Below are 13,458 nucleotides of genomic sequence, written 5' to 3' on the forward strand. Positions count from 1 at the left end.
AAGAAAAAGTCATTCAGATACCATGAAACCACAGTTAGGATAACATAGGATCTGGCTGCATCTACATTGAAGGCATGGAATACTATGTTCCAGAAAGCAAGGAACTAGGCCTACAACCAAGAATCAACTACTCAGCAAAACTGACTATATTCTTGTATGGTCATTTAACAAAATAGACAAGTTCCAAGCATTCATAAAGAAAAAACTGGACTTAAACAGAAAATCTGATGCCCAAACACAGAACTCAAGAGAATCACCAAAAGGTAATTAAAAGAGGGGAAACAACAACAACAAAAAAATCAAAACTTTTTTTTAAGGGATCTAATAAGTTCAAACGATTTGTATTTCTATAAGAAAAGATAATATTGGTAACTCTTAAAAATTGTTATCATCATCAAGATTGCTAGAAAAAATATACTTAAAGGAAACTGTATAGGATGAAATGTCAAGATATATAGATGTATGTATAAATATATATAAAACTAGAGGTAAAAAAAAATGAGGGTATGCTTTTCAATTGGGGAATGGCTGACTAAATTGCGGTATTTGACGATGATGGAATACTACTGTGCTCAAAGGAATAATGAACTGGAGGAATTCCATGTGAACTGGAATGACCTCCAGCAACTGATGCAGAGTGAAAGGAGCAGAGCTAGAAGAATGTTGTACACAGAGACTGATACACTGTGGTAAAATTGAATGTTATGGACTTCTGTACTAGCAGTAATGCAATGATGCAGGACAGTTCTGAGAGATCTAAGGAAAAGAATGCTATCTACACTCAGAGGAAGAACTACAGGAGTGGAAACACAGAAGAAAACCAATTGCTTGAACACATGGGTTGATGCATACATGATTTGGGATGTAGACTCTAAATAACCACCCCAGTGCACTATCAATAATATGGAAATAGGTCTTGATAGATGACACATGTAAAACCCAGTGGAACTGTGTCGGCTATGGGAGTGGGTAGGAGGAGGGGAGGGATAGAACATGAATCATATAACCATGGAAAAAATGTTCTAAGTCAGTTAAATAAAAAATTTAAGACTGATTTCCAGATTAAGATGGCGGTAGAGTGAAAAGCACCTGCTTGGCCTCTCCTAACCCATGTATATAGGACTCCTCAAGAAGAGATAAAAACAAATCCAGACAAACAAAGGGACCCCACAACAGGGTACAGCATTGAAGGTACATGGAATCAGGGCACTTCCATGCTATAAAGGGGTGAAATAGCTCTCACTAAAACACGAGCTGAGCAACCCCCTCAACCCCCAAAACCATCTACAGTGCCAAAGCCAGCGCAAAAGAGCTAGAGCGAGCTTGGGGCACCCATTAAGTCCTTGGCAGCTCCAGGGCCTGCTCCCAAGAGTAGCAAGACTTAAGACCCCAAGAGGCTAAAGAATGTGCACACTTTGAACCCAGACCCTGAGTACAGACCAATCTCCCTAATGAACATAGATGCAAAAATCTTAAATAGAATACTAGCAAAAAGACTACAGCAAGTGATCAAGAGGATCATCCACCATGATCAGGTGAGATTCATACCAGGAATGCAAGGATGGTTCAACATTAGGAAAATCATCCACATAATTGATCATATCAACAGTCTAACAAACAAAAATGACATGATTATCTCAATAGATGCTGAAAAAGCCTTTGACAAAATATAGCACCCATTCCTATTGAAAACACTGGAAAGTATAGGAATAGAAGGATGTTTCCTAAAAATGATAAACAGTATATACCTAAAATCATCAACAAGCATCATATGCAATGGGGATAAATTAGATAGGGGTCTAATTACTCAAATGTATAAGGAGTTAAATCAATTGTATAAAAAATCAAGCTATTCCCCAATTGATAAATGGGCAAAGGACATGAATAGGTGATTTTTAGTTAAAGAAATCAAAAGTATCAATAAGCATATGAGAAAGTGTTCTAAATCTCTAATAATTAGAGAAATGCGAATCAAAACAAATCTGAGATATCACCTCACACCTAGCAGACTGGCTAAAATGAAAGAAGGGGAGAGTAATGAATGGTGGAGGGGAATGTGGCAAAATTGGGACATTAATGCCTTGCTGGTGGAGTTGTGAACTGATCCAACCATTCTGGCTGGCAATTTGGAACTATGCTCAAAGGGCTATTAAAAAATGCCTGCCCTTTGATCCAGCCATATCATTGTTGGGTTTGTACTCCAAAGAGATCATAGATAAACAGACTTGTACGAAAATATTTATAGCCGTGCTTTTTGTGGTGGCAAAAAACTGGATAAGGAGGGTATGTCCTTCAATTGGGGAATGCCTGAACAAATTGTGGTATATGCTGGTGATAGAATACTATTGTGCTCAAAGGAATAATAAACTGGAGGAATTCCATGTGAACTGGAAAGACCTCCAGGAATTGATGCAGCATGAAAGGAGCAGAGCCAGAAGAACATTGTACACAGAGACCAATACACTGTGGTAAAATCGAATATAATGGACTTCTGTACTAGCAGCAATGCAATTACTCAGGACAATTCTGAGGGACTTATGGTAAAGAACACTATCCACATTCAGAGGAAGAACTGCAGGAGTGGAAACATAGAAGAAAAACAATTGCTTGAACACATGGGTTGAGGTGGACATGATTGGGTATGTAGACTCGAAACTAACACACCAATGCAACTATCAACAATTTGTACCAACAGCATGACTAACACTGAGAACTTGGGCAAAACTGAGTCAGCATGGCACTCTTACTGAATATCCTTATCAAATACCTTTTCCTACTATGTCTGTGTCTCATTTCATCCTAATGTCACTTAAACTCCCAGGTATCAGGCTTAGGCTAGTAAGGCCAAGCCTACAAAGTGATCTCAGATAACTCAAGAGTAAAAAAGAATCACAGTTAAGAGAGATATGTAGAAACTACATTATAGTTTAAGGTACCAAAAATATTGAAATAATACTAATACTTCATACTCATTCTCACACATATAACTGAATGACACTGTATGTGAGAAAGTTAAGTGAATCAAAAGCTTCACTGAGACACTAATAAATCCTTCTGATAAGTCAATAATATAGTGGATACTGTCACTAATTACTAAAATATTTAAAGAATTAATGCAGAGCTGAGGTCAACAAAAAATTCCAGGAAAGATACAAAGCAACTAATTTTCCCATTTACTAGAACATGGTATTTCACTGGTTTACTATATTAAAGAAATGGTGAGTGAAACAGTTTTAATAGGCTGTGGGCTGTTTGAAGTTCAAAAAGTTTAAATAATTTACCTAGGGAAACATAATTAGTGAGGCTCTGAGACAGAATCTGAACCCAGGTCTTCCTGATTCCAAGCACATGTTAACTAATTCTAAGATTCTATTCTACCCCAAGCTACTCTCTTTAATTAATTGTAAGAAAGGTTAAAACAATTCTGCATGCCTCCTTGTTCTAAAAACTGAGTGAAACAAGCACTATGATTATTTCCAACAAGAAATAAGGCCACAAAATGGGGAGCAGGTTGTACCTATAAAATGCATAGATGCCTGCTTATTTAAGTAGCTACATAGAAGACAGAAGCTTTATCATTCAAAATGTGCTTCACTAAATCAGTACTTACCAACCACTTCAATTTGAAAGAGAAGAGAGCACTAAAGGCAAATATCACCCACATAATTGGACAGGAAATTAGTCCTAACCAAAAAATCCGTGACTCAGCTTCTGAAGAGGTTCTTTTCTCTTGATTTGAATCCTAGGAAAGAATTCAAATTCAGTAGTGTATTCTGTATTATTTATTATCAACAAGTTCAGAACTTGTAAGAAACACCTTACCAAAAAATACAATCACATGCACAAAAACATCCAGATCATAACCTATAGATTTATTACTACAGAAAAAGAGAAGCTAATGAACATTTGGTAAAGAAAGTTTGGAGGATTCTAAGTGACAATTGTATAAAGTACAACAAATACGCTTTGCTATTCAAACTCCTATCTCCTTGGCTTCAATTTTTCTCAAAACCTCTGACATTTTCATCTTCAGTAGAGAATGTGTCATACAGATACCAAAGTAATGCTGAGGTCATTTAGAAATTACAGGTGAAGTATCAAGCTTAATTCACTATAATATAACCAATTCATCTCTTTTTAGAATATCACTTAAAATATTTTACAAAATATTTTGGCTTTATCAAGTGATTTTGGGTTACTTGATTAAGTAGCTGTTGTTTTTAATATTATAAACAACTTTCAAATAAGCTACCCATTACCAAATGACAAAAATAATAATAAAAGTTTACCTTTCGAGCCTCGAATACCCAGTGACTCTTTCCATCATCATCTATATGGTTCCACCAGCGCAAACCAACCATGAGCCTGCCAGTTATATTCTGTAAAAAGTTTTTTCAATAGTTTACATATGTGTATATAAATAACAAACACTTCAACCCAGAATAGAAAAATGCAATAGATATTAGTTTTCATCTCCTTCCTATCCAATAATCAGGAAAATAAATATCTATGTCTAACCAAAAGTTAATGGGGCCTGTAAGGCAACAAAAAATATATATAAGTAGGCAAGAAAAAGGGTAAGAATTTCCATAATGAACATATATCCTTTGTTCTCTTTTACCCATCTTCCACTTTTTCCTTTTGCCTCCAATATCTTTGTTCTTCTGTTGACTTGACTTCTCATTGCCCTCCTACTTCCCTTTCTTTTTTCTTTCCTTCCCTCTTTTCTTTCTATCTATTTCATTATATTATTTCTATTTTATCTCCTAGAGACACCCTAACCTCCTACTACTGCTACAGAAAAAGTCCATATATAGGATATTTAGGACATATATTCCTAACATTCATATGTGATTCCATATACAGTTTCCTAAGAACCCTTCATCTATGCCAACTCAAACATCCCTCTTCCAATACACAGACATATGTGCACAACGGTTCCCTTCTTAGACAGTTAATAATGTAATTGTCCTATTTTAATCTTTAGTATACTGACTTTTTGCACATGGTAGTACTCTGGACATATGTCTTTCTTGACTGTGCATATGCTCAGTTTTTCAAAAGTTTTTCTATTTGGCAGATATTTCTTAAAAGCTAGTGCAAGGAACCGGATGAGGCGGCGACTTTGAGACGAAGTTTGGAGTCGGGAGTTGGGCTGAGTCCTGGGGGAGCAACCGCCGGCTCGCGGGACAGGGTCGTTGGAAGGCTGGGGCAAGCTCGCGGGCCGCGAGGGGGAAGTCGCCGCCGCCGCCACCGTCACCATGGTGGGAACCGGGGGATGGAGGAACTGATCCCGCTGGTCAACAAGCTGCAGGACGCGTTCAGCTCCATCGGACAGAGCTGCCACCTGGACCTGCCGCAGATCGCCGTGGTGGGGGGCCAGAGCGCCGGCAAGAGCTCAGTGCTCGAGAACTTCGTAGGCCGGGATTTCCTTCCTCGTGGATCAGGAATTGTTACCAGACGTCCCCTTATTCTTCAGCTCATCTTCTCAAAAACAGAGTATGCAGAATTTTTGCACTGTAAGTCCAAGAAGTTTACGGATTTTGATGAAGTTCGCCAAGAGATTGAAGCAGAGACCGACAGGGTCACAGGGACCAATAAAGGCATTTCTCCTATCCCCATTAACTTAAGAGTTTATTCACCACATGTGTTGAATCTAACCTTAATTGATCTTCCGGGCATTACCAAGGTGCCTGTTGGTGACCAGCCTATGGACATTGAGTACCAGATCAGGGATATGATCCTACAGTTCATTAGCAAAGAGAGCAGCTTGATTCTTGCAGTCACTCCAGCCAACATAGATCTAGCAAATTCAGATGCCCTCAAGATGGCTAAGGAAGTTGATCCTCAAGGCTTACAGACAATTGGTGTTATAACCAAGCTTGACCTAATGGATGAAGGCACAGATGCCAGAGATGTGCTTGAGAACAAGTTGCTCCCCTTGAGAAGAGGTTATATTGGTGTGGTGAATTGGAGCCAAAAGGACATTGATGGAAAGAAGGATATCCGAGCAGCCCTTGGGGCTGAGAGGAAATTTTTCCTGTCTCACCCAGCTTATCGACACATAGCAGACCGAATGGGTACCCCCCATTTGCAGAAGACCCTTAACCAGCAACTGACCAATCATATCCGAGAGTCTCTGCCTGCACTACGAAGTAAGCTCCAGAGCCAGCTGCTGTCCTTGGAGAAAGAGGTGGAAGAATACAAGAATTTTCGGCCTGATGATCCCACACGGAAAACCAAAGCCCTTCTGCAGATGGTCCAGCAATTTGGTGTGGACTCTGAAAAGAGAATTGAAGGCTCAGGAGACCAGGTGGACACATTGGAACTTTTTGGTGGTGCAAGGATTAATCGCATCTTTCACAAGAGGTTTCCATTTGAGCTTGTAAAGATAGAATTTGATGAGAAAGACTTGAGACGAGAAATTAGCTATGCAATTAAAAACATCCATGGAGTCAGGATGGGGCTCTTCACCCCAGACTTGGCATTCGAGGCCATTGTGAAAAAGCAGGTGGTGAAGCTGAAAGAGCCTTGTCTGAAATGTGTCGACCTGGTTATTCAGGAGTTAATCAATACAGTTAGGCAGTGTACCAGTAAGCTTGGCTCCTATCCCAGGTTACGAGAAGAAACAGAAAGAATTGTCACCACTTACATCAGGGAGCGAGAAGGAAGAACAAAGGACCAGATCCTTCTTCTGATCGACATTGAGCTGTCATACATCAACACAAATCATGAGGACTTCATTGGCTTTGCAAATGCCCAGCAGAGGAGCACTCAGCTGAACAAGAAAAGAGCTGTTCCGAACCAGGTGATTTGAAGGGGCTGGTTGACCATCAACAATATCAGCCTGATGAAAGGTGGTTCCAAGGAGTATTGGTTTGTGCTCACTGCAGAGTCCTTGTCATTGTACAAGGATGAAGAGGAAAAAGAGAAGAAGTACATGCTACCTTTGGATAACCTCAAAATTCGAGATGTGGAAAAGGGCTTCATGTCCAATAAGCATGTCTTTGCTATCTTCAACACAGAACAGAGGAATGTCTATAAGGACCTACGACAAATTGAGCTAGCCTGTGACTCACAGGAGGATGTAGATAGTTGGAAGGCCTCTTTCCTCTGAGTTGGGGTCTATCCTGAGAAAGACCAGGCTGAGAATGAGGATGGGGCCCAGGAAAACACCTTCTCCATGGACCCTCAACTGGAACGCCAGGTGGAAACCATCCGAAACCTTGTTGACTCCTATGTGGGGATTATCAATAAGTCTATCCGTGACCTCATGCCAAAGACAATCATGCATCTCATGATCAACAATACCAAGGCCTTCATCCACTCAGAGCTCCTGGCCTATCTCTACTCTTCTGCGGACCAGAGTAGCCTAATGGAAGAATCTGCGGACCAGGCACAACGTCGAGAAGACATGCTGCGCATGTACCATGCCCTGAAGGAGGCACTCAACATCATTGGAGACATCAGCACCAGCACTGTGTCCACCCCTGTGCCCCCACCCGTGGATGACACATGGCTCCAGAGTTCCAGCAGTGGCACAGTCCCACACCTCAGCATCGACCTCCTGCCAGCGTGCCGCCTCCTGGGAGGCCCCCTGCAGTCAGGGGGCCTACACCAGGGCCACCTCTGATCCCTGTGCCTGTAGGGGTTGCTGCCTCCTTTGTGGCTCCCCCTATCCCTTCTCGGCCTGGACCTCAGAATGTCTTCACTAACAACAATCCCTTTTCAGCCCCACCTCAGATCCCATCTCGGCCAGCACGCATTCCCCCTGGTATCCCTCCTGGTGTGCCCAGCAGAAGATCCCCTGCCGCACCGAACCGGCCAACCATTATCCGCCTGGCCAAACCATCATTGCTAGATTAACCCTGAGCTCTAGAAAAAACTTATGTACTCAGTGGGGTGTGGCAACGAGACCATCAGGGTATCATTGTGGGTAGGGTTTCTATACAGTGTTGGCTCTGAGGCACACCCAAGGTTGTAGAAAGCAAATGTGGCTCTGGGCTCTGAGGCCTCCTTCCCTTCCCCTTTTTCTCCCTTATTCCCTGACAGCCAGGCCTGAGGCCATGTTTGCCAGGCAGGGATCAACTGAACTTGTAATCAATGGGCCTGGTGGTACATCTACCCTCCTTGCCCATCCTGACACAGATGCAGGCAGCACCCAGGGACGTGTTGACAGGGCCAGGGGCACGGCTCTGCAGGCTCCCAAGGCACTTGCACTTAGCCCTGAACTGAGCAGTCCTGGGGAGTCTAGAGTGCAACAGGGTTCTTGCACTTTGTGAATGAGGTCTGGGACTTGAGTTAGGTCAAGGGGGAAGGGCTCATCAGCCCAGCCCATCAGCCCCAGGCACTATGTAGAAATAATATACATATCAGGGAGGGAGGACTGATCAGTCTTGGGCTTCGGGCACAGCAAGAGCTTGTGTTTCTGTGTCTGTGGCCCTGTGAGTGACTTGTGATTAAACCAAATGTAAATGGACTCAAAGTTAAAGGATGTACAGGTGGGACCAGGGCTTCTCTTCCCCAGGTCATCTTGTTTGGGGAGAAAGTCCTGCTGACCCAGGGCAGAGGTCAGGATGGAGATCTCACCGTAGGTCTCCTGCTCATCATCCCAAGGGCTCAGAGTGACAAGTGAATCAGGGCATGGGTTGGGGAAAAGCAGCAAACACCAGGGCCTGGGTTGGGATTATCAGATGTACCTAGTCAGAAAGTAGCTAGCCCAGTATGAGGAGGGGAAGTAGGGTGATCGTGGGCAGTCTTGGTGGTCTTCCTGACTTCTCTACTGCTGAGGACTGCTCTTTTACACTCCCAGCCACTGGTGTTATTTGCACACCTCCAGCTGTACATACTCTTTCTGGAAGTCAGGTTTAACTAAAATCCCAAGCCCAAACACTGCTGCATTGGAGCCTCTGTATTAAGCTTCCAGAAATGTATCTCTTAATCCTTAATCCCATCAAAATCCCAGAGCTGCCTTAAGCCCCTGCTGTGGGGATGGGGACCCATTGGGGTACAAGAAGAGTCTTCACCCCACCCACCCCCAACCCCAGGCCAGGGAGCACTTGGATCAGGGGACCATATCTAAGGACTGCCCAGGGCTCAGAGCCGCTGTTGGCCTGACTGGCAGACTATCTGTCAAACTTAGCATCTCTCTAGGACCCTTTGTGATGAATGGGCTCCAGCTCTGGTCATGCTGGCACCTCTATGTGGGACTTGTTCCTTCACTCAATTTGACCAGTCTAAGTGCCTCTGCTCTGTACCCTATTAATAAACTAAAATAAAGGGAAGAAGCTAAAAAAAAAAAAAAAAAAAAAAAAGCTAGTGCAAGTCATTGTAATAGATGCTAGGGATCCAACAAAACAAAACAAAACAAAAAAAAGTTCCTGTTCTCAAAGAGCTTATATTCTCCTACTAGTGAGAGGGGAACAAGTTGGAATGTAACAGCAACAAAAATTACAGGTTAAGATGATACAAGAAAAGGAACAAAGATATGACTACCTAGAAATATTTGAGAGGAGAGGCCACTAACATTAAGGGCAATCATTAAAGTCTTTACAAAGTGTTTGATGAGGATAAAGTGAGATAAAATTTGTAAAGCGCTTTTCAAACCATAAAGCATTATATGAATGCTAGCTACAATGATGATGAAAACATGTGAGGTACCTTGAATACAAAGAATCAAAAAAACACACAAGGAGGGAGTATACTCTAGACATGAAGGAAAGCTTATACAAATGCAAAGGCAGAAGAAACAATAATAGCTAGAATTTATATCTTTTACACATTTTATCCCAAGTTGGTATAGTTCAGGTAATAGCCACATTCAGGTCTAAGAAGATCACAGATTACATGAATCAGAGAGTAATGTAAAATCAGGCAGGAAGAATACATGAAGCTCTACTGTGGAGGGCTCCAAAGACCAGGCTAAAGAATCTATATTTTATCCTGGAAGCAACATGGAGTAACTAATAGTTTTTAAGCAGATGAATGGCATTATTAATCTTGTGTCCTAGAATATTATTCTGGGAAACTTGAATGAAGAAAGGTATATCTGAAGGACCAGTTAGCAAACGAGGAGGCTACTACAATAAATCAGTAAGTAGAGACTCAAAATAAGAGGATGGAAGAAATAAAGAAGACTTGACAAATGATTAGTTATAGCATTAAGAAAGAGAGCAGAGTAAAAGATGACTTTGAACCTGAGGAACAAGATAATTATTCCTGCAAGTATAGCCAAGATCATCAATAATAGTGTATATTGGTAAGAAAAGATGGACTAGGCCAGATCCTTGGCAACAATTTAGGGGGACTAGAGAACATAGTAGTTGAAAGGTACCTTCCTTAATGATCATCCAGCCCAATACTCATTTAAAAAATGTCAAAACTGAAGCCCAGCAAGGATTAATGGTTTGCTTTAATAGATGATGTCCTATTAAAGAAGACTAAGACAGGAAGGACAGACAAGAAGGAGAATCCAGAGAAAGAATAGTATCACACAAGTCAAGGGAGGAAGTATTATTTATTTATTTATTTGTTGTTGTTGTTCAATCATTTCAGTTATGTCATGACCACATTTGGGGTTTTCTTGCCATTTCTTTCTCCGACTCATTTAGAATATAAGGAAATTGAAACAAAGAGGATTTAAGTGGCTTGCCCAGAGTCACATAACTTTTAAGAGTCTGAGGCTAGATTTGAACATGGAAAGATTTCCTGACTCCAGCCCCAGCATTCTATCCACTGAACCACCTAGCTGCCTAAACAATGTCAAATGCCAAAGAAAGTTTCAGGAATTAAGAATATAAATTTGAATTTCAAAACTATGCGATGGCCTAGAAACCAGAATGAAAGGGCCTTAGAAATGAGTGGGCAATAAGGTAAAATTACGAGTGAAAGAGATGAGAATTAAAATTTCTGGGAATATCAGGGTCAAATGAATGTTTTTTATGGATGACAAAGAACTAAGCAATTTTGTAGGCATAAAGGAAAAAAGGTAAAAAATTGGAAATAAGAGAAGATGAGCTGACTGCAGAAGTGGTAGCAATAGTAAAAAATATGCTATATTTGGAATAGGAAGACCTTGGGTCAAAGTTGTAAGTCAAAACACAAAAGGGCAGATATAAGCTCAAGAAGGAAATTATGTTGGTGATTTGAAGGTGCTGGAACTAGTGAAGGCAAAAGGCTGAATTTGGGGAAAAGAAATTTGAAGAAACTGAGGAATATTTTTTCTTTTTCTTAAATTTAGAATATTTTTCCATGGTTACATGATTTTATTCCTGCCCCTGCCCTTTGCCTCCCCCCTCCCAGAGCTGACAAGCAATTCTACTAGGTTATATGTGTATCATTGTTCAAAATCCATTTCCATGTTATTCATATTTTCAGTAGAGTGATCTTTTAACATCCAAACCCCAATCATATTCCCTTCAAACTATGTGATCAATCATATGTTTTTCTTCTGTATTTCTGTTCTCATAGTTCTTTCTCTGGATGTGGACAGCATTCTTTCTCATAAATTCCTCTGGATTGTCCTGGGTCATTGTGTTGCTGTTAGTAGAAAAGTCTGTTACATTCAATTGTGCCACAATGTATCAGTCTCTGTGTACAATGTTCAGCCATTCCCCAATAGAGAGACACCCCTCCATTTTCCAGTTTTTTGTCACCACAAAGAGCGCAGCTATAAATATTTTTGTGCATGTATTTTTCCCTATTATCTCTGGGATACAAACCCAGCAGTAGTATTACTGGATCAAAGCCCTTTGGGTATAGTTCCAAATTGCCCTCCAGAATGGTTGGATCAATTCACAATTCCACCAGCAGTGTTTTAGTGTCCCAATTTTGCCACATTTATTATTTTCCCTCCAACAGTTATTATTTTCCTTTATTGGCCAATCTGCTAGGTGTGAGGTGGTACCTCAGAATTAAAACTGAGGAATTATTCAAGTGGAATAATCTCCAGGCCCAGATATTGTTTCTGATCTCATGTTGGGGTTATATGTAAGAGAAGGATGAAAGAGAAGCAGGTTCAAGTAAGATTTAAAAGGATTAAAGAATAAGGAATATTAGGCAGTAGAAAGAAAATAGCTGGTAAGCAAAGGCAAGAAAAATATGTGAAATAATTAAAGAGAAAGGCAAATTGATAGAGTGGAGAAAAATGACATAAATAATTGATTTTGGTGAAAGGGGAGGTGGGGTTTAGTTGTGGAATTGTTGAGAGATACTGTCAAGTTATTAAGAAGTAACAACCAGCTCTACAAGTTTTAATAAGTTGTTTAGAAGAGATGTAGATTGAATGAGGACATGCCCGAGGCTCCCTTACCTTATGCAGGAAGTAGGGCTAGGTGCTAACTGGATAACTCTATTACTCACTTCCCAAAGCTATTTATTTCATAGACCAGTGAAAACTGAGAAAATTTCTACCTACGTATGACAGGCAAGGTTCATTTCCTACTATGAACAAGCACGCCTAAGTCATCCTTAACCTGAAAAAAAATGCTTGATCCTTCTATACCAACTATCATCCTACATCTCTTCTGCTCTTTGTGGCCCAACTCCTTACAAAGACTTATATACAATAGGTATTTCTACTTTTTCTTCTCTCACTCCCCTTACTTGGGTTCTGACTTCCTCATTCCACTGAAACTCTTCTCTCCAAAATTAGCAATGATCTCCTAATTGCAAATCAAATGGTCTTTTCTCAATGCTCACTCTTCATGACCTCTGCAGGCTTTGGAACACCTCTCTCTCTCTCTCTCGGACCTCTACTATCTATCTTTCCTTTCCATCTCCTTTGCTGGACCTTCATCCAGATCACACTTAGTAACTGTGGAAATCCTACAAAGCTCTGGCCTAGAACTTCTTTTCCCTCTATACCACATTACTTGGTGTCTCATTAGCTCTCATGAATTTAATTTCTGCCCTACCTACTGACCTCTCTAATCTTGTATCTCCAATTGCCTTTCAGACATCCCAAAATGAATATCAGTAGATATCTTAAACTCAACACGTGTAAAACTGAACTCTTTGTCTTTCCCCCTAAACCCATTCATTCCAAACTTCCTTATTACTGGTTGATGGCACCACCATCAACCACCCTCCCAGCCAATCCCTCACTCTTACATCCCATATCCAAGCTGTTGCTAAGATTAGACAATTTCACCTTTGCAATATTTCTTTAAAAATGCCCTTCTTTCCTCTGATACTGTCACCATTCTAGTGCATGCTCCCATTACTTCAAGTCTGGCCTATTATCCACTAGTAGGTCTGTTTGCCATAAGTCTCTCCCTCTATTCTAATCCATAATCTGTTGAGCTGTCAAAGTAATCTTCCTAAAAGCTCAAGTCTGATCATGTTGCTACCTCTTGATTCAATATACTTTAATGGCTCTCATCTCTAGAATCACATATAAAATCCTTCTTAGCTTTCATGACCTTTTTCATAACCTATCTCACCCGCTCCCTCCAATAC

General features: G+C 40.8%; 2 protein-coding genes across 2 annotated transcripts in view; one reads left to right on the top strand and one right to left on the bottom strand.

The window, feature by feature from the left end:
- The window catches only part of LOC123246262 (Golgi apparatus membrane protein TVP23 homolog B-like), a 37,039-nt gene that overhangs the window by 7,419 nt on the left and 16,162 nt on the right, over positions 1-13,458 (bottom strand). The window contains exons 3-4 of the mRNA XM_044675184.1: positions 4,290-4,379; positions 3,611-3,742 (exon numbers count right to left, since the gene is read on the bottom strand). Coding sequence (XP_044531119.1) covers positions 3,611-3,742; positions 4,290-4,379 — 222 coding nt within the window. The remainder of the gene's footprint in view (positions 1-3,610; positions 3,743-4,289; positions 4,380-13,458) is intronic.
- Positions 5,117-7,866, top strand: LOC123243863 (dynamin-2-like). Its single transcript, XM_044671998.1, is given in 2 exon segments — positions 5,117-7,538; positions 7,541-7,866. Coding segments are annotated over 2 exon segments (2,586 nt in total). The 5' UTR covers positions 5,117-5,278.

The sequence above is a fragment of the Gracilinanus agilis genome, chromosome 4 (genome assembly GCF_016433145.1).
Source record: "Gracilinanus agilis isolate LMUSP501 chromosome 4, AgileGrace, whole genome shotgun sequence".
Classification (NCBI taxonomy): domain Eukaryota; kingdom Metazoa; phylum Chordata; class Mammalia; order Didelphimorphia; family Didelphidae; genus Gracilinanus; species Gracilinanus agilis.